The following is a 23,280-nucleotide window of genomic DNA, read 5'->3' on the forward strand; positions in this document are numbered from 1 at the left end:
AAACTCAGGAAAGATCCCTGAGATTCTATATCTGGCTATTTAAGAGAGGGGGTACAGCAGAGGATATGGGGAAGGCCCCATAGGGTACCGCTCAGTTACAATTCCCCCCTTTGTTTGATCCTTCTCAATCTTGAGAATAGGTATTGGACAACAAAGAGAGTGATGTTTTGGACAGAGAGGTTAATCGTAACTCGGCGGAGGGGCTAGGTTTCAATCTCTAATTCTGTTCCATCCACCCCCCACACCTTTCAGGGAATTGGGTGAGGACCACTCTGGCTACTTCTGCTGAAAAGGGGTATAGTTCTACCTCGATTTGGGAAATGGGCACCGAGTTCCATGTTCTGGATCTGAGTCTTATATGATTAAGATCTCATTTCCTGAGGAATTTAGGAGAAGCCTGAGAATAAGCCTGAAAACCAGTCTGGACTTGGCACTTCGGGGGACCTTGTAACCAGGCAGCCAATTGTCTACTTTTATCTGAGCAGGTTTTAACTTTTGACGTGGTATTAACAGATATATATAACAGAGCTATTGGCCACTGCACATGTCTCCTTTCCTAACATTTGATCTAAAGCAATCTTGTTGTCTACAATTTATAAGGTTGCAGCTGCCATCTGCCAGCAGACACCGCTTTGAAAATGGCTGGTGGCATCTCGAGCATGACACAGTTCAGGAAATGAGAGTTCTCAACAACACAGGAATGTGTCTGAAATCACACCCATAATGGTTCCCAGTTTTACCTCAGATGTCTGAACCACAGCTATTCCCTTTTGACTTTCAAATGCATTACCCTCCTCAATGGCCAAAGCAGATGTACAATAAATGTTCAAAAGTCCATAGAACAGGCTACTTTGGTCAGTAAATTTTAAGTTAAACCATACATAAACCAGAATGACTTCCCCATACCTTAATATATGCAGATTTTCCCATTATTTCCCCTTTAGATTATAAACCTCTCAACAGAAAGCCTTGATGACGAAAAGGCCTGTCACTTGATGCTGGGGTGGTAGCTCCTGCCCCAGGTTTAGATCATGTTCCTCGCTGCTAGGCCTCCTTTATCTTTGCCTAGTTATCCACGTTTGGGGAAACTAATCAGATATTGTAAACAGGATCAGAGGTATGTTAATGGAGAAACACTTTATAGGCCATATATTTTGTTACTTCTACCCAGTTGTTACACAAGCATTGCACATGCGTGTTTAGCAATAGACTTAAAGCAAGCACTGTTCTACATCATAAGTGATTATACGCTGTGACAACTCCGTTGGAAAATTCTCTTTCTATCCTAAACACTGGAGGAATATTGATAGGGAGACAAACATTTGGTAAATAGTTCAATTAAAACATGTAGATCAAACGCCAGTAACATTGGAGACAAAATCAAAACCATTACAACCATATTCATCAATTCACTCAATCCTTATGTGAATCAATCCTCTTTACTGACAGTTTTATGAAATCAGATTTTTCATTAGACTTTTAAAATATCTTACCCAGCTCAGCATATGATTTAAAAGAAACCTGCACTTGGCAAAAAGTCCCCTTTATGAACCCCCTTGAAGGTGAAACAGTCCCACAAAGTATCAGCTTAACTGTTCATAAATGACAAGAGGACCCAAGACGGCAAGGCAAAGCCTCCCATTACAATGTTCTTGACAAAGGAGCTGAATCAAGTAGCCGTGGCGTACAACCTTCCAAGGTAACAGCCAGCATCGTGACTGACAGCATTATACTGGCGCATATCCAAATTTTTAGAATGCCTACATTAATAACATTTATCCATACTGTATAATCTGAGGACATTTATCACTCATTTGACAATGCTTCCTGTATAATTTAACATACCATCCTATCCAGTTAGTTTAATATTTTTCTCTGAGATGCCTTGGGGACTCTCTGAAGCATCTGAAAGTTAGCTGATGTCAAAAGAACTTTAATAATTTGATAGAAAGTTTGTCAAAAATGTTAAAAAGTTTCACACAATCTGTTATCAGAAGCATTCTAAGTAAACTTGTTGTCTTAACAGAGAGGAACCACATCTAGTCCTGCACCAGCCTGCTTTTAATAACAAAATCCTTTTACCTAATTAAGTTTACCGTAACCTCGTGCACAAAACTCTTTTTTTTAGGGCCCGCTTTCAACAAATTTTCCACAACTTTCTGTGTCCATATTAGTTTGCCCCTTATTCCTCCCCCTCACCCCCCAATCTAGAAACAACCAGCTCTAGGACCCAATCACTTTCTTTTCTATTAAGAAAATATAATTCCATTCCTCATACCTTTTCTTATTCAAAACATGTATCCTACTTTCCTACTGTGTACCGAAATGTTTCCCCCATTATTTTCAGTAGCTTTAATTACACACCTAAGTTAGAATCCTCAACTCTCAAAATCTTAATTTCTAATGAAAATCAAGAAGCCAGCAATTATGAACTGTCTCCTACAATAGCATTCTGTAGATTGGCAGACAAAAATACCAACAATAATTTCTAAAACTCTGTGCTTTTTATAGACTATATCTCACAGTGGCACCAAACATATTCATCAATCACCCTAAATGACTTTAATTTCTCTGCCAAGGGAAGCCAGTGCTCAGCAAACAGCACTGGGAAGCGACCTAGCTATTCAACTATTTAACGAACTTCCATCATTTAGCCTAAACTCAGCACAAGCCGAAAATTTTAAGTTACCAAGTATCTGGAGAGATCATTTTTAAGTAGACATACCTAAAACATAATCATTTTTTAAAGAGTTCACCCAAAAGCTCTTATCTCATTTGCATTTATTTGCTTAGGAGAATTTCATCATGCCAAGTTAATTTTTTCTTTCTGCTGACAAGTCTGCAGCAGAAACAACTTACTGACCTTCAGTAACCCTAGGTACAATAAAACACGTCTGTATTGACTATACTAATATGCTTAAGCTAGCTTTAATATCAGATATCAATTCAATATTGAATATTCCCTAGATCACATTAACCTGAAATTTGTTCTGTCTAGCTTCTTTTATATTTAGAAGTATTTGTAAACACTTGTAAGTCAAAGACAGACAGGATCAGAGACTTCAGTTTTTCCGCTTGAATTTTTTTAAGAAATCTTTTTTTTTTCCCTTGCCTTGATAGGCCAGGTAGATCATTTACACCTCAAAGGCACAGGAAGCTAAATGCAAATTCCTACTGTAACTGCTTTTACAAAACCCAACCATCATGGCTATTTTCAGGGATTTTATTTTTCAGTTCCTAAATACCCACTAGTCAATAAGATATCACTTGCTCATGTTCACATGCCTTGTTTTCAGCTACAGTTGCACAGACAAAAAAATCAGAGGTGTAGTCTAAAAACTCCACTTCCGCTCCTAGACGGAGGCCTCCAAACAGACTGTCCCAGCTCTCGAAAGACTCTGAACCAGAGTGGCTCATTATGAGCCCAGAGCAGCTCATTTCCCGGAAGGGAATGAGCCCAGGTAGAGTGGAGAGAATTCCCAGCCTGTGCGAGCTGGAGTGACTCACCCCTAGGTGACACCGAATGTGGACCGCAGCTCTGGACATTTCTCTGCTCCAAACAGCCTCGTGCCGGCATCTCCCAGCTCCCCAGAGCGAAGTGAGCTCGGGCAACTGCTGGGGACCCAGGGAAGGGGCCGCCCCAGGCCAGGGTCGACCTGCCACAGGCAGACTCCTGGGCTAGCATGGCCAAAATTGTTACCGAACACAAGCTTGTGTGCCTGAAACACAGCAAGGCCAAATAATACTGAAACCGAGTTTGGAGCAGAGAAAAGTTCATCGCAGGGCCAAGCAAGGAGAGCGTGTAGCTCGTGCCTGAAAAAAAAAAAAAAAAAAAAACCCTAACTCCCTGAAGGCTTTCAGCTGAGCATTTTTAAAGGCGAGCTGAGGGAGGGCGGGGCGTCCCAGGGTATCTCATCAGCTGTGCTCAGTTTTCTGATTGGTGACGGTGATCAATCTTTAGGCACCAGAAGGTCTGGGGGCTACGTGTTCATGATCATCTAGTAGTTAATTTTTGCCATTTGGTGGTGGTTTTTAGCATCTGAAAAACTCAGGAAATACCCCTGAGGTACTATTCAGAGAGGAGCAACAGCCGAGGTTATGGGGGAGGGGTCTGTCCCGGGAAGGCCCCTTAGGATCCTGCTTGGTTACACTCCTTTCCTGCTATTTGCTTTTTTATTTTCACCATTGTAGTTAGTAACTCACTTTGCTTATATGGAAATCTTTTTTCCAATGCCCTTTTCGTCACAGTGGATTCAGTTTTGTAAACCAGGGCATCACAAATTTTAACATGAATGGAATCACTGGGGAATTTTGTCAAAATACAGATTCTGATTCAGTAGGTCTGGGATGGGGCCTGAAATTCTGCATTTACAACAAGCTCTGGATGATGCTAATGCTCTGGTGCCACCATACATTTGGAGGAGAAGATTGTAGCCTGACATTCATGGATGCACAGGGCTGGCTGACGTTTCTGGTGCTGCAGAGAGTTCTGTGAGCTGTTAACAGAGGGGAGGGGGACCTGGAGTCTGGGCGTAGCCCTCTACAGGCTTTCCAGGTGAGCTGGCACCAAAGCCCAGCTCTTGTTACTGCTCTGTGTTGCTCTTTTTCCAATGGAAAAGAAAAAGAAGAAGAAAGAGCATTGCTCACCACCCCGTTGTACAAGGGTTAAGTCTCAGCCCACTGCAGTCGCCACCGACAGTGCACCCTGAGAGGAGCTCAGGATGAGAAGCAGGATGGGGCCCTCCGAGCTGTGGATAAACAGGCCCCTAGACAGTGATCCCTAATCCAGGAAATTTCAGTGACCCCAGATTCTTGCATGTTGCATCCATACATAGAAAAGCACCAAAAAAAAAAAAAAAATTAACCTGAGATATCTGTTCTTTGTGATACCAAGATGTGTGCTTGATTGCATGTATTTTCCAGCCAAAAAATTCATATAGAAACTAGCTTCTCCTTTCCCTCTTCTGAGCAGTTTCTCAGTGCCAACCGAGTGGCTGTCGCCCAGGCTCCCGTCCTCAGCAAGACCATGAATAAAACTTAAACTCACCTCTCTTATGTTGTGTGTTTCCTTTTAAGTCAGCAGAACACAATAACAAAACAGAACTTTCCTGGCCCAGCATACATGGAGCACGCTTTCTGTGTTCATTAGACTGCAGTGTGATAAGGGGGTCTGTTCCAGCCAACCAGTGACTGGGGGTGGCACCAGAATTCTTTTCCTGCAAACTTACTTGCTTGAGGTTACTGGGTGAAGTAGACGACACCAGCAGGGGCAGACCCACAGTGTCGCGTTGTCCCATCTCAGTTCCTTCTGCTGCCTGTGATTCATCACTGTGCAACTGTCCCTCACACGGGAGAAGTGCTGAGCCACATGTCTGACAATATTGCCCTTTGTCTGAGGCCAAAACTTCAGGGATATAAAGTGAGAAACTAACAAGGAATTTGGAGACAGGCTTCAATATCAAGGTCATGTCTGACACCAAATAACTGAGAATTTATTCTACAAAATGCCAAGGCAATTATAGGCGTATTACATTAATTTTCTCCTCCAGCCACCACTGTCTCTAAATCTTCGTAAAATATCTCCTGGGTAGAAAGAAATAGCAGGAACAGGACACATTTATCTCATAGGTTTAGGCTCCACATTTACTCTTTTTTTAAAAAGTTGAGTTTAATTTACCATTTAGTTCTGACAGAACGTTTTCAAGGCTCCAGGCCAGGAAACTACCACTTCCAAGGGAATAAAACCCTGCATATAGTTCTAAGGAATGTTTTAATGCCCCAAAGTTGTAATCACATAAGAGGGCCTCGTTGTATCATTTTACTTTGAAGCAGATCTTTGATGCATCAAATACTCAGTGTTTTGCAAAGAAAATGGAAGCTCTCTGTCTCTACAGATCTCCCTGATAAGCATGTGGATTATGCTGGGTCTTGACTAATCATACAAGTTTTTTCTTGTTTGCTGAAAATTCTTGTTCCCTATTAGGCATATCCGTTCTGGAAGACTAATCTCCACACCTCATGCCAGTCTTCCCTGCCCCTCCTCATTCACCTGGCCAGCTAGTCTGTACTGATTGCCCTCTTCACTGGATGCAGGTAGCCGGTCAGGTAGCCATTGGGATGGATGGGGAAGTGTTCTGTGTGGATCTCAGCCTAAGGATAGTGGTGCTGTCCGCTACAAATGCCTCTGGGCACTCACCTGGCCCACAGGGAGCCCCCGCAGACGGTTCCCTTTCTAGAACCAACAATATAGTTGGACTGGCCCTTGTGGTTTTGACTATGGTTGCAAAACGCCCTCAGCAATAACCACCAGGAAACTTTGAAAGGACAGGTTTATCACTCACAGATCCTGGAAGGCACCTAGCATGTCTGCGGCCACACAGTAAGGCTGCCGGTGTGGGGAGGGAGGGAGTGGGTGGAGAGAGAGAGAGAGAACCTGGAGTTCTGCTTTTATTGAAGTCAAGGGTGAGGGGACCTAGCGTTTCACAGATTCACTCTTTATTGGTGAATTTAAAACGTAACAGAAGGAATTAAAACGACGAAAGGGAAAAACAAGCAGTCAAAGGATGAGTTATCGGAGTCAGCCACACGACTGCCAGGGCTCACACCACAGGGTGGAATATCTGGGGGCTGACAGACTCAGAAATGCCAGCCCAAAGACTCACTTTTGCCATAAAAGTTTTCCCCAGGACGTGAGCACCAGGACAAATTGTGAACAGGTGCACATTGGACTCCTAGATGTCCAGATCACCTTTCCAGTCTTTGTGCACTCACTGGCCTGCTTTAGAGCTTCTGTGTTTTAATTCTCTCTCCCTCTCTTTTTAAAACCATCTCTGCTCGTTGGCTTGCATTCCTTTACAAGACACGTTGTGCCCTGTGCATTTATTTTTCATTCTAGCATCTAAACAGAGCCTGGCTCTAGAGACAGTGGACACAGAGAGGACCTTGATCAAAGAGGCTTACTAGGTTTCTTTCTGTCTGTCACACCTAGTTCATAAGTTATTTATGGTGATAGCACCTTGCTGAAACAGGACTATCTTAAATTATATATCTTGAATACCTTTTAGGCTGTTAGGGAGAAGTTCAAATGTTCTTCCTGAGTTCTTTGAGCTTTGCTTGTTTTCAGTTCGAAATAATCTATGTGCCGTACCGGCACACCTTGGGACAGCCTGCCCTGAATTCCATCGGATTCAAACTCTTAACTTGTTAGTTCTATATTTTTGTTGAATAGAAATCAACTGTTCTCTCTGAGGAACTCTAGTTCCGTTACTAAGGAATGGTTACTTCTAGTTTGCTATCTGGAACCTCAAGGAATTTGAAATGTTTAGTGTCCCTCTGAAAATAAAGTACTTTTCTTCCCTTCTCATTTCGGATAGAAGAGTCCATTGTGTTTTGCTGAAATGAAGTCTAGTCTACGTGCTTGTCTCATTATTTGGACGTTAGATTTCTGTGTGCTGTATTCACACAGATCAGCCTTTTGAAGCCTAGAAGAGCAGATGGTGCCTGAGTCAACTGTCCAGACAAGACGAGGAACCAGAGCCAGGAAGACAGGTCTTAGGCAGGAGGGTGGGGGAGAACTCGCATCACTCTCAGGCCTTGCTTTTCCTGGCTTTGAATAGTTTAGACCAGAGATGTTCCACTGATGGATTGGTGTCTGTTCCAAGCTATGTTGCAAATCATTTGTCTTTTAGGTCCGCCCCCCCCCCCATCATCTGCAAGATTACCTTAAAAATTTTCATGCTATTGGTGAGAATTATTTTAAGCAAAAAAGGGATTATTTTGGTACAGGAATAGGACTAGGCTACACAGTATTTAAGCCATGGGTCGTCAAGCCATGCTGATTTTACCTAGAATCTTAAAATAATCAGATAAAAGACTGTGGCAAATTTAATTCAAGATTTAGATTTTTCTTGTGAAGGATAGGGACCAGGGCTTTGGAAACTGAGAAGGTGTCTGAGTTTGGAAAAAACCATCAGTCCTTTGGTTGCTTTACTCTGGTTTGGGGTCTTGCCTTAGACAGGGGTCATCTTTGGTAGGTTTGAGGTGGATGCTTCCAGTTTCACTAGCTGTCTCAGTGGGGGATGAGGGTCTGTGCGTTGGCTTGTGTAGCTCTGAAACTAGGACCAGTGAGGAAAAGCTGGCAGGTGGCACAGAGGAGGACTTGTATCCCGCAGTTCTCAGTAGTGGCACCTCATCTTCAGGGGGCGAGGAAGCCCCTGGAAGCTGGCTGAGTGCAGGTCAGGGCACTGTACTGGGACTATGACTTACAGTAAGAGATACTTTTCATCCCTGACATAACATGAAACGATAATCAGCCGTTACGACCTGTGAGGCACTCTAGTTTCTATTTCGTTAAAAACAACAACAATAACAAGAACACTGCTGGTTTAGGACCCACTGGTGGGTGGTCAGCAGCGATTTGAAAAATTAGATTGGACTAGAGCCTGCTGACTCCAGGGTCAGCATTGCCTGGGAGCTTGTTAGAAATGTGGGCTCTCGGCTGCTCCCCACACCTACTGCATCAGAATCTGCATCGAAGGCAATTTTACAATGAAAGAGGAATCGAAGGGAGCCCCTGTGACTCAATCGCATTTGTACTGTCGCATGTGGGAGTGAAGGGCATGGAGACAGCAGGCACTTCTCACCGGTAGCTGATGTCCTAGGGAAGCAGGGCTGAGTCAGGCCTGGGTTCCGTGTCTCTCTACTGCTGCAACAGAGCGAGGGCTCTGACCTCAGGTCCAGCTGTCTGAGGGACCCCTGGGCGGTGGGGGGAGATGGGCCGCTATCATACGGCAGCTGGCCAGGACCAGGGCACTAAGCCCATCTCATAAGTCAGATTATCTGTTATTTCCCTCTTGTTATACCCTGTCTTTACCAAGTTTGCCCGAGTATTGTAGCTTTGTCCCAACTGTCCTCCCTAAGGGCAGTTAGGGACAAGGTCTGGACTTGACGCTGGCTGCAACGTTGGAAGGCGGAGGGGATCAATTTCATCACAGCAGTAGCGCCTTCTGAGACGTCCCTGACGGAAAGGTGTCAGAGAGGACAACTGGGGTTATGAGACCCAGCAGTCCAGACCCATAGAAGACATTGTCCCCTGACAACTTCAGAGACTCTAGGTCTGGTTTGTGCTGAGAAAGCTGGTGGCCCCTCTACAAATGTTCCTTGGCTTTGTGCCCCACTGAGGCTTTTAAATTCTGTCACTGGATCTTTAGTCTCAGAGTATCTACAAAGTCCATGGATTCATAGCTAGGCCCTCTTAGGTTCAAAGATGTGCAGTCCACTTCTAAATTTTTAGACTTCTAGAATGATCATTTGAAAAAAAAATAGTTTCAAAGGAATGAAATAGGACACAAAGAAAAGTCAAAAGCTCTTCCAGCTCCCTCCTCCCCCCGAATAAACACACCCATGATTGAGTGAATCTGGCTTGTGTGTAGTGTTACCATGAATATTAAACCTGGTGAGACTGCGTAAACGTTAGAAACTGAGTAATTGTCAGAATGTGAGGCTGCCTCGGGTGTGCAGCCTCCGGCAGTGCCTCCTTGCGGTGACTCTCATCAGCTGGGCTCACTGCCGCCTAGCACCAGTGACAGCGACAGGGCACCTGGTGGGGACTCCCTGTGGGCTCATGGTGATGGTCTGGTTGGCATGACCAAGTCTGGCTTCCCCAGTGGCTGATCCAGTTACATGATAGTTTATCATGAAGCAAAACTTACTTCAAAGTGATCACTTTGATGGTGAAATTTCACCCCTTCCGCGGGAGGAATTTGTTCTGGTCCCGCAGCTGTCGGACCTGTGCTGTCTGAATGTCTATATGACAGGTATATATTTCACCTGGAGGGATTAATTATCTGGCAGATTCAGCTTTCAAAACTGACATTTTTGGGATGCTCAGCTCTTTGGAGCTGGTGTGTTTTTTGGCCCCACTATATATGGAAAATGATACTTCCTTTTCAATTTATATCTTTCTTTGCATCATCAGTATCAGATAAGAGAAATTATTTTTCTCTATTCTTAGTATCTTCTGGAATCTCACAATTTTGAAACTGGAGAATTGATTTTTTTTTCACATAGATATGAGGGTCTTTTAAAAACGATCATTAAATACATTGTTCACTCTTGGCAAAATCCTGTTGAAAAGCAGGCAAGATGGTAATGAAATATTTAAAAATATTCAAAAGCACCACTTCCAGCTCCTCTCAGCAGTGCCAATACTTCTCAGAGCAAACCTACTCTGACTACACTTTAGCCCTGAAATCAGACAAATTTGATAAAAATAGAAATGAATGATTCTATTCTTTGTGAAATAAGACAAATTATGCTTTGGGAGAAAATAATTTGCTATAAAGTATAAAATGTTTTAATATTTATATCTTATAATAAAACCATGACATGTTTATAAACACTCTATCAAGCATTTTTACAACGGGGCCACCACTGACAACTGGAAACGCAATAAAAGATGCAAAGACACACTGAGTATGAAATATACATCTTGATTTTATAACCGTGTGTGCTTTATTTTTTACACAAATGGAATGGAAGTGTGGAATATTTACACTTAACAGGAGTGTAAGCTGTGCAGTATCTCTGTAAACTCCAGCCCAGGCAAGGAGTATGCCCCCCTCCCTCCCATCCTGCACAACAGCTCGAGGGAGAAGCATCCTGTCAGAGAGAAGCACAAAACTGTCATATTGAACAGATCTCATGCGTACAGCCTGGTGCACTCAGAAGGTAAGACACGGTTAGGAAACACAGGTTCAAAAAGGAGAGAAGTTTGCCGTCTCATTGGGAGTCAACCTTGCCATTTGGTTGTCTGTCCTCATGAGTTGTTAGGGAGATTCTGTATTCTACCTTTCAGATGGTCTTTGTCTAAATCCTTCACCTGTCTCAGCTTGTCCTCAGCTGCTACAAGAAACTGCACAGCTGTACAAGAAATGATTTCCGAAGCACAGTTTTCAGTGAGGAAGGATATTTACAGACTAAAGTGTGTGTGTGGGTTTCCATCCACATTCATTTGTACCCAATGTAGTATGTGTATACACGATACATATACCACATAGACCATACAGACACAGAAGTAAAATGGGTATCCACAGAGTTCTGTAGGGAGTCCTCTTTCAAATCAGTTGTCATGGGAGGTACTCCACATGCTCTAAGGGAAATATCCCCTTTTGTCCCCTTAGGAGTGACAAGTTACTATCATAAACTTAGGAACTAGCCTGAGTCTTTGACTTTAATATTTTTGTAGGAATTTAGGCAGGACCAAGACAGGAAAAAAGAGATGTAATTTCAACAGCAAGTCTATTCAATCTCACCAGAGCAATCACCAGCTGAAAAGCAGAGGGAGCTCACATGAAAGTAGGAAAAAGAAAGCTTATGAATGGGAAAAAAAAACTCTCTCTCCAAACCAAGGTGATGGCATGGCTTCCAGGAGAAGGAAGAGGTTTGCTGTCAGAATAATTGTCGGGGCCAGAGTCTGCCTTTAGTGAAAAGAAGTGTCCTCAGAGCCGTGGGATGGTGCCAGGCGTGGGCTCACTTTGGACCAGGCTTCAGGCAGAGAGGCACCCAGGTGCCGGCAGCGCCCAGAGCACATGCATCGTCACTGCCAGGGCAGCGGTGCAGGCTGGCTCAGTGAGGTGCGCTGGAGCTGGATCCAGGGCAGGACCTCATTCATGCTCAGCTTGGCTTTCTGGGCTGCCTAGATAAAACGGTGACCCAAAGAATTTGTGTCATGAGTCCAGTGTACGGACTTGCTGTCTGAATCAGCCGTGAGCCCTTATAGGACAGGAAAATTAAGGAGTTGGTGACGGGAGAGGATATGATCAGAGACGTGAGAAGAGAAAGGACAGGAAAGGTGGAGAAAGGAACAGGAAGAGACTAGACTAAAGGAGAGACAGACAGAGAGATGGGGGAGTGCAGGGGAAGGAGTGAAAAGGGAATGTAGGAGAAAACCAGAGAGGACAGGAAGGAAGGAGAAAGGAGAGGTACACAAAAAGAGAAATGGAATGAGCTGGAACTAGGAGGGGAAGAACAGAGGAAGAGAATGAGGGAAGAAACCAGAGGCAAGAGCCATAGGGGCGTAGAGCTTTTCCCTGGCTCGCAGTCCTGAAGGGCTGGCGTGGGATCTAAGACAGCTCACAGGCACCTGAGTGCAGCTTCATAAAGATGGGCTCACTAAACAGAGCCAACCCGAGAGCGCAGGGCTGGGAGAAGAGGCCTGCAAAGAAATGGCCAACAAATCCTGGGTGAGGAGAGCAAAAAAAGAAAAAAACCAAATGCCCCTGCAATTAGCTGACAAACGGGATTTTGATTTTGGTAAAGCTGAGACCCCTGTGGTGCTACACATTGTACCAGAGCATGAAAAATAGCACCAGTGACACGATCTGGCACTTTTCTGAAAGGGCCCAGCGTTGTGACGGTGACATTGCGCCCCCAGCAAGCCTTCAGATTGGAGAGAGCTCTCGACAAAGTTTGCAGTGTTAGCACCAGTCTGGCCCCAGGCTCCAAGTGCATTTGCACCAGTTGTAATCGGGGTCACTTTCCCGCTATTTCCATTCAAGTTGTCAGATTTGCTGCAAGATACACCAGTTGTTGGAGCCATAGAGACCTCAGCATTGGGAAGCGCAAGACAACACAACAAATGGAGGTGTTAATTCTATAGGAAAAGACCCTCTCACCAATTGGCTTGGTGATTCTTCAAGCAAATATATATGTATATATATATTTATATAAATCTACATAAAAAAATCAGTGCAAATGCCAATTCTAATCCGAAAGCATCTACACTAGGAAAATAAATAATTATATTACTACAAAACCAAGGGTTGGTGGTTCAATTTGATTGTACTCAGCCACAGCAATACTTAATATTAAATGGAAAGCACATCACACGACCCGCGGAAACATCTATTCATTAATGACAGTCCTTTAAATAAATAGTTGCATGCTCAGTTGAGAAACCAAGGAAGTTATCATGGTGGCCTAAAAATAGAGCTGGGATCAGGAATGGCATTCTAGTGGCAGAAAACTTCTGGGAGCGAGATTGATGAAAGTAGGCCTTGACCTGAAACTGGCGAATTACAGACATGGACACATCGTTAACATCTTGAGCGCTCTGAGAAGTTTTGGGGAAAATTTAACTTTGATCAGCGAGAAAACGCATCGCTAGCCCTTCCATTGGCAGAGGCAGCCTCAAGACTATAGGTAGATGCAGGGTTTTGCATTTTTTTGTGTTTGTTTTGGTGACTGCAGCCAGGCAGATGGTGGTATTCTAGTGTAAGATGAGTAACGCTTGTTTCTGGAAAGAGACCCTCGTTCTGAGCTCTGATGTTCTCACTGCGAAGAAGCCCCATCACTGCTGATGGCTCTGTCTCTTGCTCTCCCATCCCAGCCTGCATGCTGGTTTGCTGCACAGTGTGGCAGAATCCCTGCCAGGTCTGGATGTACCCCAGAAATAAGGCGACGGGGCTTAGTCTGGGCATGCATAGAACCCAGAGTTGAGTAGTTATTGAGATCACTGAAGAGCCTCTCCCTCAATACCTTGGGCTCAAGCAGTGCTGATGTCACCATCAACTCTAAAGTGGGATATAGGCTTCAGGAGGTTTCTTTTTTTAAAATCACCATTATTATAATTGCCAAAAAATAAACTTGGTCCAGGTGCAGCCCCCAAGAAAGGCAGTTCAATTGGTTAAGCTCAAAGTCATTAATGGTCTTTCCTTATGGTTCTGTCTCTTTGTCCTGTACACAGAAACAAAAGTCTGCACCCCTCACCCCGCAGCCCGATACTTCTCTCTCTCTTCCTCAAAGAAATTGTGCATCTTGGGACAGATCTCTCCATGGCTCTATACCATCTCTGGCTATTACAAAACCCTCAGTTACTTGTGAAACAGACAAGAAAAAAGTCCTAATTATTCATGATTGGCCAAAATACTAAATGATCCTTTAAGAATTCTATCTAAATCACTAGGAACAACGTTATTCAGCTATTTGCATGGCAGGCTCAGTTGTTTAACAAGAGAAAAGCAAAAACTTCCCTTTACTTCATTTGCATGAGTTTGTCTCTAAAAGCCATCAGCTTAAAAAAAATGCATAACCAAATGTCCTCCAAAAAAATCCATGAGGGCAACTCATTAAGGGATGTGTTCCATGAGAGTGTATCACTAATGTGGAAGGGAGATCATGGGAGTTGAGGAAGGAAGAAGTCTTTGTCAGGCTTCAAAAGGAAGTCAGATTCTCTTAATGGATCATTGGCAACAAAAGGGAGAGTGCAACTTTCTGTTCTTGAATTGGATCGTCTGCAGAGAGTGCATACATTTAGTCTTTCAGTGAATTAGTCTTTACAAAATATTTCACAAAACTTTTTTTAACCTATAGAAATTCGTCTCTATACATTTAATATATTTTTATTGTATAAATTATTCTCAGCTTTAGTGCCTTCTTTCAGTTTATAAATGGCAAAATAGACAATAAACAACCACACAGCTAAGCCCAGGTGGAATGCCCTCCTCTCAGTCAGGTCAGTCCTCCACACACTTGCGAATTTTATGAAATGCTCATCTTGGCAGATGCCAGTCAGAGAAACTACACACTTATCCTTCCCTGATATTATGCCGTCTGCAAAGGGACTCCTTTTTTTCCCCTTCATTCTTTCTTTTGCTTGTTAAGAAATCAAAGGATGTGCATAGTTATAAAATTCGAAGCGTACCAATTACAGATGTGGGAAATGGGAAGGTTGGTGAAGTTCAAGTGCTGGCAACTTTTCTTTAAAGCAAAAAACACAGAGAGCTCAGCAGCTAAATCAGCTCTGGACACCTGCTGGGTGAGGAGGCTGCCCATCTCCTGGGCACAAAGCCTGTTCGAGGTTCATCCCTACACCTGGCCCTCTGAGCAAACCAAAGCCTTCCCGTAGACTGCAATGTCTTTTCCGTCCCACCCTTTGGCCCCTCCGTTTCCTTCATGGCTTCACACAGTTTGTGTTGTACATTCATAAGAATTCACATTGACTGCAAAAACATAAATGCAACAAAAACATAAAAGCCTCCAAGTAGTATATTATATATATTTTGTTCTTCTAAATGCTCTTCTGTCGTTGGAGGTGCAGTAGCTAATTTATAACTTCTCCTTGGAGGGAATCCAGATGAAAGGCCCAGATTGCTCTTCAATGACAAGCTTGCATTGGTTATAGATATCTTCTAAGGTGTCACCTTGGACAATCGCTAGAACAGAAGCGAACACACCTGAGTTAGGAAGCATTCCCTGGCTGGTGAAGGACCACCAGCAAGCACACAGCAGAAGCTCAAACAGTGACAGACAAACTCATCTGGAAGCTTACGATTACTTTTCATTAGGGAAAAAAAAGCAGAAATTCTCTTAAGCAAGGTCACATCAATGATTAAAAACATGCTTTCATCGCATGACCTAGAACGGTAATAAATGCACCATAGTCTTTCTACTTTCTACAAGTCTTTCTGTAGTTCTGGATAACAAATCATTCATTTATTTAAATTTTGTGGGTGTCAACTCTGGGCCAGGCACTGAGCTAGGCAATGATCAATTTTCAGATTGAGAGCTCTCTGGAGCTTTCCATAAGGAAGGTTGGACTTACATTCTCTGTACTGAATTTATTTTGTCAGGGGTAGAAATTCAAATTTTTTTTCAAAGTTCCCTTTGAATATATAGATATATTTTTAACTGAAGTATAGTCAGTTACAATGTGTCAATTTCTGGTGTACAGCATAATGTCCCAGTCATACATACATATACTTATATTCATTTTCATATTTTTTCTTTTTTTTAACATTTTTTATTTATTTATAATCATTTTACAATGTTGTGTCAAATTCCAGTGTTCAGCACAATTTTTCAGTCATTCATGGACATATAGACACTCACTGTCACATTTTTTTCTCTGTGTCATATTCTTTTTCATTAAGAAATTCAAATATTTTAAACACAGAAAAAGTAATAAAGATTTTAGAAGAAACTTTAGTTAACCTCCTCAACCCCCAAAACCTTCAATAGGAAACCCCATTCACTCTCCAAATAATCTGGTAAATTGAGATTTTACCATACAGGGCTGTGAATAGTGAGAATACTTTATGGCAACTACTTGTAAAAAACATAAATGGGAGGAAACAAAAAAAAACTGTGTATTACTTAAAACACCAAATTACTTAAGGGTAGATTTAAGTATACGTTATTATCTCCCTTGAACAAAAGCTATCTTGTAGCTAGATCTCCCAAACACCTCAGTGCTGTCGTATGACAGTAGGACTTAGAAACAATCCTCAGAATGTATGGTTTCTATATTTTATTCCTGAATCTAAAGCACTGGTCAAGATGTGCATTGTTTTGACTTAATGTTCCATCCTAGACGTTCTTTTAGGATGAAACATAACTCTTATCTTTGTTATTGATAGAAATTTTACTTAAGATTTCCTCGATTCAACATATGTGCAAACTGCTAAGCCACTGGCATTTTCATATTCTGAATGAGATAAAAAAAAAAAAAAAAAGAAAAAGAAAACACCCAGCTTCATATAAGGTAACTCAGGAGAAAAGTTTTTGTTCTTAAACCCCCTGTTGCCAGGCAAATTCCACAAAGCTGGATTACTCTTTGGATTTGATCAGTGTTTCACAAAAGCATGGAAGAATAGAGAACCCATGATACCCAGGGCAAAATATCCCCCCAAATCATGTTTCCAAGGAAATATTTAAAAAGAAAAAAAAAAGTTTTGCATTGAGACTTGACATGAAATGAACTGAAACACAGGAAGTGGTTCAAGCACCTCCTTCAAGGGCTGCTAAATAGGGAACAGACTCACAGGTGCCTGAAGCAGAGAATGGAGGCCCTGGGATTGCTTCTCAAGAGTAACTGCAGGGGACGATGCACATTTTGAGCCCTCAAGGTTTCTTTTTAAAGTTTTCTGATGATATCAGGGAGAGAGTTTAATGAGGTATCAATGTTTAAAATCCCCTTAATAGCAGGAGGTAGCTCAGGGGCTTCTGTCATTCATGCTTTTGGGTAGGACCAGTGGGAACCTGGAAACAAATTCAAAAGAAAGAACCCAGAGTTTTGGATCAAAGTGGAAAAACAGATGGAAGTAAGGGATTTTCAGCAGGAAGGTTTTAGGGCCCAGGTGCACCAGGCCCAGAGCCCTCTCTGTGCCAAGTCAGACAATTTATCTCCTTTCTGACAGTACAAATATAAATGAACTTACCCGTAAAATATTCTCCAAATTCTTGTTCTAGCTTAATTGCACGATCATAGGTTTTCTTGGCTTGTTCCTCCGTTAGACGCTTATTCATCTCCCTGGGAAAATGAGGGTTTGGTATTAGAACACGCGGGGAACATACCAAGTCTTGAAAAATTACAATGCATGGCAGAAGGAGTCCTGCAGGAACCCTAGTGTAAGTCTGAGCAGCAGCTTCCTCGTCCTCATCGGGACGCCTCTGTGCTGGAATGACTTCAGCCACAAGGACTCCTTCCCAGAGGGCTCACCCTCTCGGAGGGCAGTCTCTTGGTCCCACACTAGACTGAAGCGGAATCTGTCTCTTTCTGATTTCCAGTCACTGATCCTTGTTCTGTCCTCCGCAGCCCTGCAGAGTAGGACTAAACTTCCTCCATGACAGGCCCTTGGGTCTTGAAGTCAAGAGCTGATGGGTCCCTTCCACTCTTCCAGAAAAAAACTGTCCTGCATCCTTCACCTATTCTCTCCACTGGATATAATTTCTAAATCCTAACTTTCCTGGCCACCCTTCCTTAGCCTTTGTTCTAGCTGATCTCGACCTCTCTTAAATTTGGGACACAGAATTGGACACAAACTTCCAAGGGTGGTTGGAGGGAGGAGAGGAGATGGAGAAAAGGGAAGATACATCACAGCATTTTGGAGCTCATTACACCTAAGAGGACAAGGCTTGACTGCTCTCGGGTCCCGATCTCACAGAAGGCTTTGATGTCTCAACTCTTCCGTCCTCCCCAAGGGCTGCTGATCATCTTTAATGTGAGCAGGAGACATGTGGCGTGGAGAAAAAGAGATCGCACTTCCAAAGAGTTACAGACAATATGACAGGTCCCTCTGGTGCATGTATCTTTCAGCCCGAAAAAGCATTCTGTAGCTCGCACTGCTCAACTCCTGCCCTCCCCTCGGTGGGGCATGTCTACAGCAACAAGAGCCCTGAACTTTCTCTGTTTTTATAATCAAAGGGAATTTCAAGGAGCTGCTGAAGATGACTTGAATTAAGGACACAGAGAGAATGGAATAATCAAAAGCACTGGGACCCAAATATTTTCAAAGAGACCCTAAGCAAGTCACATCAAATAGTGAGCCAGGAGAGAGAAGTGTGCCAAGAAGGAATCTCCTATGTCTATTTTTGTTCTGATAGGAGAATGGGCTGTAAAGGAATTATGCTTGGGACTCTCTATCCTTTCTGTTAGTCTGTCAATCGGTGTATCATTAACTGTACATAAGGGCTACTTAATCACTGTAAGATTATTTAAATCCAACCTAGTCTCAAGGACAAGTCAAGGTGGAGGGAAACGGGGAATACCTTAATCTGCTGATTCCCAGCCAGCGGCAATGTTATCCTCCTGTGTCCCCTGGGTGTTACTTGCCAACCAAATACACTGCACTTATTAAATAAGAATTCTTTTATCGTCTCACTTTTACTTAATCAAAGTCATTTTATTAATCAAAGACTGACAACCACTGCCTCTGATCATCATAAGAATACCAGCGTGACTGCACTGGGCTGATGACAGTTCAGCCAAGAGCAAAGACATTTTGGTTGGTCCGTCGGGATGCATCACAAGTGCAGGTAGACTTCTGAAGGCACTGACGCCTTTGCCTGGCACTTTAGGGAGCCAGAGACGTGGGTCTGGAGCATGCAGTCTTCAGTCAGTTCCTTTTTCAGAGCAGGTGACTGAGGCCTGAAGTAGGAAAGGGACTTGCCTAAGGTAAAAGAGTGAATTGGATGTAAGAACTCAAAGTTTTTGTTTTTTTAAAACTGATTTTTAGTGAAACAAATTTTCCCTTATACTGAGACTTTCTATCAGAAGAGCTCCTTATTTAGGAGAAAACAAAATGAAACTGGATCAGATATTCACATGATTCTGGACTTGATGTTGAGGGATGCAACACACAGAAGTGGGAACTGCCTGACGTCTTGTTGTTGAAATAACTTCATCTTGTCTGAGGGATGGCATCTATAATTCTCTTCTCAAACAGCTTGAGCCCTAGAAGCTCTGAGTGGCTGTCACTGGGCTAAACCAAGGAATACTTCTCCCAGAAGACAATGTTCTGCTCCAGAGGTCATGAAACCATGTAGTTCTGGATCTTTTTTGACTTCCTTGGTCCATGCTGGTCTGTCTTCTCTGAATCCCCTTTGCATTTATTGTAGCAATGAGTGAATTCAGGTTTTTATCCTCTAAGACATGAACTTGTTTGTCTCCCTGCCCAACCTGAGTGTTCTTTGAGGGCGGAGATCATGGCTTGTTCATGAACATATGGCATGGAACTGACTCAACATTTGTTTGTTGAATGAATAAGTGAAAGAGCAAATGAGTGGAGAGATAGACAAATAAACATAATTATGATACAGCTGAAGACAGAAGTAAACAGGGGCCACCACAGGAGTGAGAAGGTAAGAGCAGATTGGGGCAGCGGTGTCCACAGACACAGGAAAGCTTCTCACTGCCATGGGGTGAGGGTGGGGAACAGAAGGCACATGGCAGCCCAGCACGAAATAAGTCTCCTTCACACACACCCTGGATTTTTCACTCTGAAGAGTCAGCTTTGTATGTGCTAATAAGCACTGTGGTTTGATGTGGATGGTGCACTTGAGAATAACGTGTGCGATGATGTATCCGCACCTAAATGTGACAGCTGCCAAGCTTTTGTTCAGCTGACCTAGCATTCACCCCTCCGTGGGGAATGGACAATTCATGCTAGCTTGGCTTCTGCAGTCAACCCCTCAGAAAAGAGTGAACTGGAAAGTAATCACGCGGCATTTCCTAAGAAGATCGCTTTGGTTTGAGTGTCGCCATCCCTGCACTCGAGGCCCACGAAGACAGTGGCAGCAAACCAAGCCAGACTCACCGTCTCACTGTGGGATCCCGCCTCCAGCGTGCTTAATTTCCCTTGGTGATAAGTGGCTGTGACAGGGCCCTCAGGCAAAACTAAATAAGTCATCTCATCGTTGTACAAGGAAGTAGATCTTCTCCTACTGAGCGCCAGATGGGAATGTCCCCTAACATCGCACTGAACCACACGCGCAGCTGCTGTTTCTCCTGCGGGCCTCCCTTCCCCGGGAAGCCGCTTACCGCGTTGCGTGTTTATGGTGTGAAAACTTATTTTTCCTTTTCTGAAATGGGCTTTTAAGATGCTGTTCCCAGGAGGTGAGGGACATTTTTCTATTCTTCTTATTAATGTGAGCATTACTAATAACATTTATGAGGCTCCTCACAGAGTGTAAGTTACTTTTATGTAATGAAATTCACTTTGCTCAATGCCCGACAGTAGCCTACATGAAGAGGAATTTAATACGTGCTATCAGGGACAATACTATTAAAAACTATTATTTTATCATCAACACATATTCTTCCATGTGCTGGCTACAGGCAAAGCTCTTTTTGATATAATTTAATACCTAAAATCAGGGCGGAAGGTACTAAGCGTGACCTTTGATTTTATTTCTTCATCCTGGTAAGAACCTTTGTCCATCTTTTATTTACGGGAGTATATTCTGCTTTTAAGATACGCCTCTGGCAGTTTCCCCAGAGATCGACTTTGTCTTTAACCTCATGCCCTTCCCCTGCAATCCCAGCTACTGCAGCGTCTTTCTCCCCGAGAAGGCGTCGACCAGTTGGTCGATATTCTCTACAAGGAACTGCTTTCACTTCTGGGATGAAGGGATTTCATTTTCTCTGGTCTTTCCAGAGACACCGTTTTCCAGCCCTTTGTAGTTCACTTCCAAACCCTGACAAAAGCTCCAATGTCTTAAACCCCAAATGGAGGCATATTCGAGCAAAGCTCTCACAACGGACACATGTGTTCTCTCTCGTGTGGCGTCTTGGAAGAGGTACTGTTGAGATGTTTTGTAATGATAAAATAGTTTTGTTCCTTTTATAATAAAGTAACTTGAAATCCTTCATAGTAATCACACCTACCATTTAGTGACTGCTGACTATATGCCAAAGACCGCACGGAGAACTTTACATTCAAGACCTTGTTTACCCTTTACAGCAGCTCTGCGAGGTCTGCATTATCAACGTGCCTAGTTAGAGGTGAGGAACTAAATCTTACAGAGGTCAAACAAATTGCCTGCGTTCACCTGACTGAGCACCTGCGAGGGAAGCAACCACGCCCAGCCGGACCGATTCTCAGGTCCCTGCTCTCAGCCTGTTTTGCTCTACTTCCTTTCTGGCTACTGCAGCCTCACTGGAAATTGTCTATAAAACAATGCCACCAATTTCTATCAGACTGCCACAAAAAATGTTACTTTATATCCAGATCCTGAATGAGGATCTGTCCAATTTGTTTACTTATTTCTGAAGGAAGATATTTTTAAAAGTCCTCTCAAAAATAAAAAACAAAAAAATCCAAGTCATGCATCTTCCCCTTGTTCATAAATGTGCACAGGTCTGGAGCTATTGTTAAGGTTATAGAAGGGGCTGGAGCTATAGCTCAGTGGTAGAGTATATGCTTAGCATGCATGAGGTCCTGGGTTCAAGCCCCAGTACCTCCATTTAAATAAATAAATAAATATATAAGAAAGTAAAATAAAATTATTTGGGGAGAGGGTATAGTTCAGTGGTAGAGTGCCATGCTTAGCATGCACAGGGTCCTGGCTTCATTCCCAGTACCTCTGCTAAAATAAATAAATAAAATCTAATTATCTCCCTCCAGAAATTTTTTTTTCAAGAAAAAAAGAAAGCATGTGTTTAAAAAAGAATTGTAAAAAAAAAAAAAAAAGATTGTAGATACTTTACTGCTAGGCCACTAAGGAAATTCCCTATTAAGGATAGTGATCTAAATACATGAGGTTTTAATTAAGGAACATAAGAATTCTATGCTAGACCAACATGAAATGCCAAAGGAAACAGTCTATAATATTGTCTGCTCCCGCTAAGAAAACCCACAGATTTAAAAAGATTTACTGATGGAATTAATCTCAGAAGAGACAATTTAAAGATGATTGCTTCCTATCATTTGGAAAACAAAGCAAAACCGAACAGAAACAAACCAATCTACCTTCCAAACAAGACAAAATTAAAAAAATCACACACACACTCAAACGACTTGTGAGATGAAAACAAAAATCAAGAAACATTAGTGAAGACATTTCAAGAAATTCCTGACATGTCTCTAGTGGTTCAAAAGAACTTAAAATATCATTAAAAAAGGGAATACTTAAAAAAATATCATCCACGGCAGTTCCCATTTGTAAGCACTTATGACAAAGAGCTGCTAACAATTTGCTGTGTCGTATGGAACAGGGCTGGTGATGTGCCCTCCACTTACATCAGAGGTTCCAGAGACTTGGGTTTAATGAAGATGGCAATGGGATACAGCTGGGCTACTTGTAACCGCTTGATGGCATTTCCTGATACGTCAAGTATACAGTGTTTGCCCTGGAAGAAAGAGAAGGAAAATATGGAGTTAATCCAGAAAGAATGATCAGGATCCAACCAAAAGAAAAAAAAGTTTAAGTATATTTCACAGGAAGGTAAAAGATACCGGATTTCTAAATGTTGAAAAAGAATCTTTGCAAAGCGTAATAGAAGTTGATACACAGGGTTATCACTGAATGCTTGCAATAACTCATGTTTATGAGTCCTTTACAAAGTGCCTGCCACGCGCATAGACACTTCATTTGTGTTATCTCAGTTAACTTTCTTTCCTTAAATAAATACCTGATGCTTTGCACAAGGAAGCTATGTTGCCAGATGTAGTATGACTGATTCCATGCTCATGAAACTCTCACGAGCTGTCTCTGAAAACAATTGTCACAAAGGAATTCCGAAATTGTCAGAGAAGAAATTCCATACCCATGAGACACGTATTATCAACCGAATTTTACAGAAGAGAAGATTAAGGCTAACTTGCCCAAAGTCTCGGTGCTAGGAGAACTCAAACCCAAGTCTTGAGCACTGACAGAATTGTTGGTTGTGATAAATAGACAGATACCTCATTGTCTCATCCTGACCAATGTCAAATCTGGAAGAATGGTGATCATGTGCATTTAGAATTATTCCATAAACATCTGCTGGCTGTTTATCTGTAT

General features: G+C 42.6%; 1 protein-coding gene and 1 pseudogene across 20 annotated transcripts in view; both read right to left on the bottom strand.

Annotated features, from left to right (window-relative positions):
• Positions 1-10,476: 10,476 nt before the first annotated feature.
• Positions 10,477-12,510, bottom strand: LOC105083543 (uncharacterized; annotated as a pseudogene).
• The window catches only part of DLG2 (discs large MAGUK scaffold protein 2), a 1,731,178-nt gene continuing 1,718,374 nt past the window's right edge, over positions 10,477-23,280 (bottom strand). For 19 of the 20 annotated variants that reach the window (XM_045509092.2, XM_045509086.2, XM_074372765.1 and 16 more), the window contains 3 exons: positions 22,518-22,627; positions 17,217-17,308; positions 10,477-15,212 (listed from right to left, as the gene is read on the bottom strand). In XM_045509092.2, the coding sequence (XP_045365048.1) occupies positions 15,106-15,212; positions 17,217-17,308; positions 22,518-22,627 (309 nt within the window). In that variant the 3' untranslated portion in view covers positions 10,477-15,105. The other variant, XM_045509090.2, reaches the window with a different exon arrangement.

The sequence above is a fragment of the Camelus bactrianus genome, chromosome 10, assembly GCF_048773025.1.
Source record: "Camelus bactrianus isolate YW-2024 breed Bactrian camel chromosome 10, ASM4877302v1, whole genome shotgun sequence".
Lineage (NCBI taxonomy): Eukaryota > Metazoa > Chordata > Mammalia > Artiodactyla > Camelidae > Camelus > Camelus bactrianus.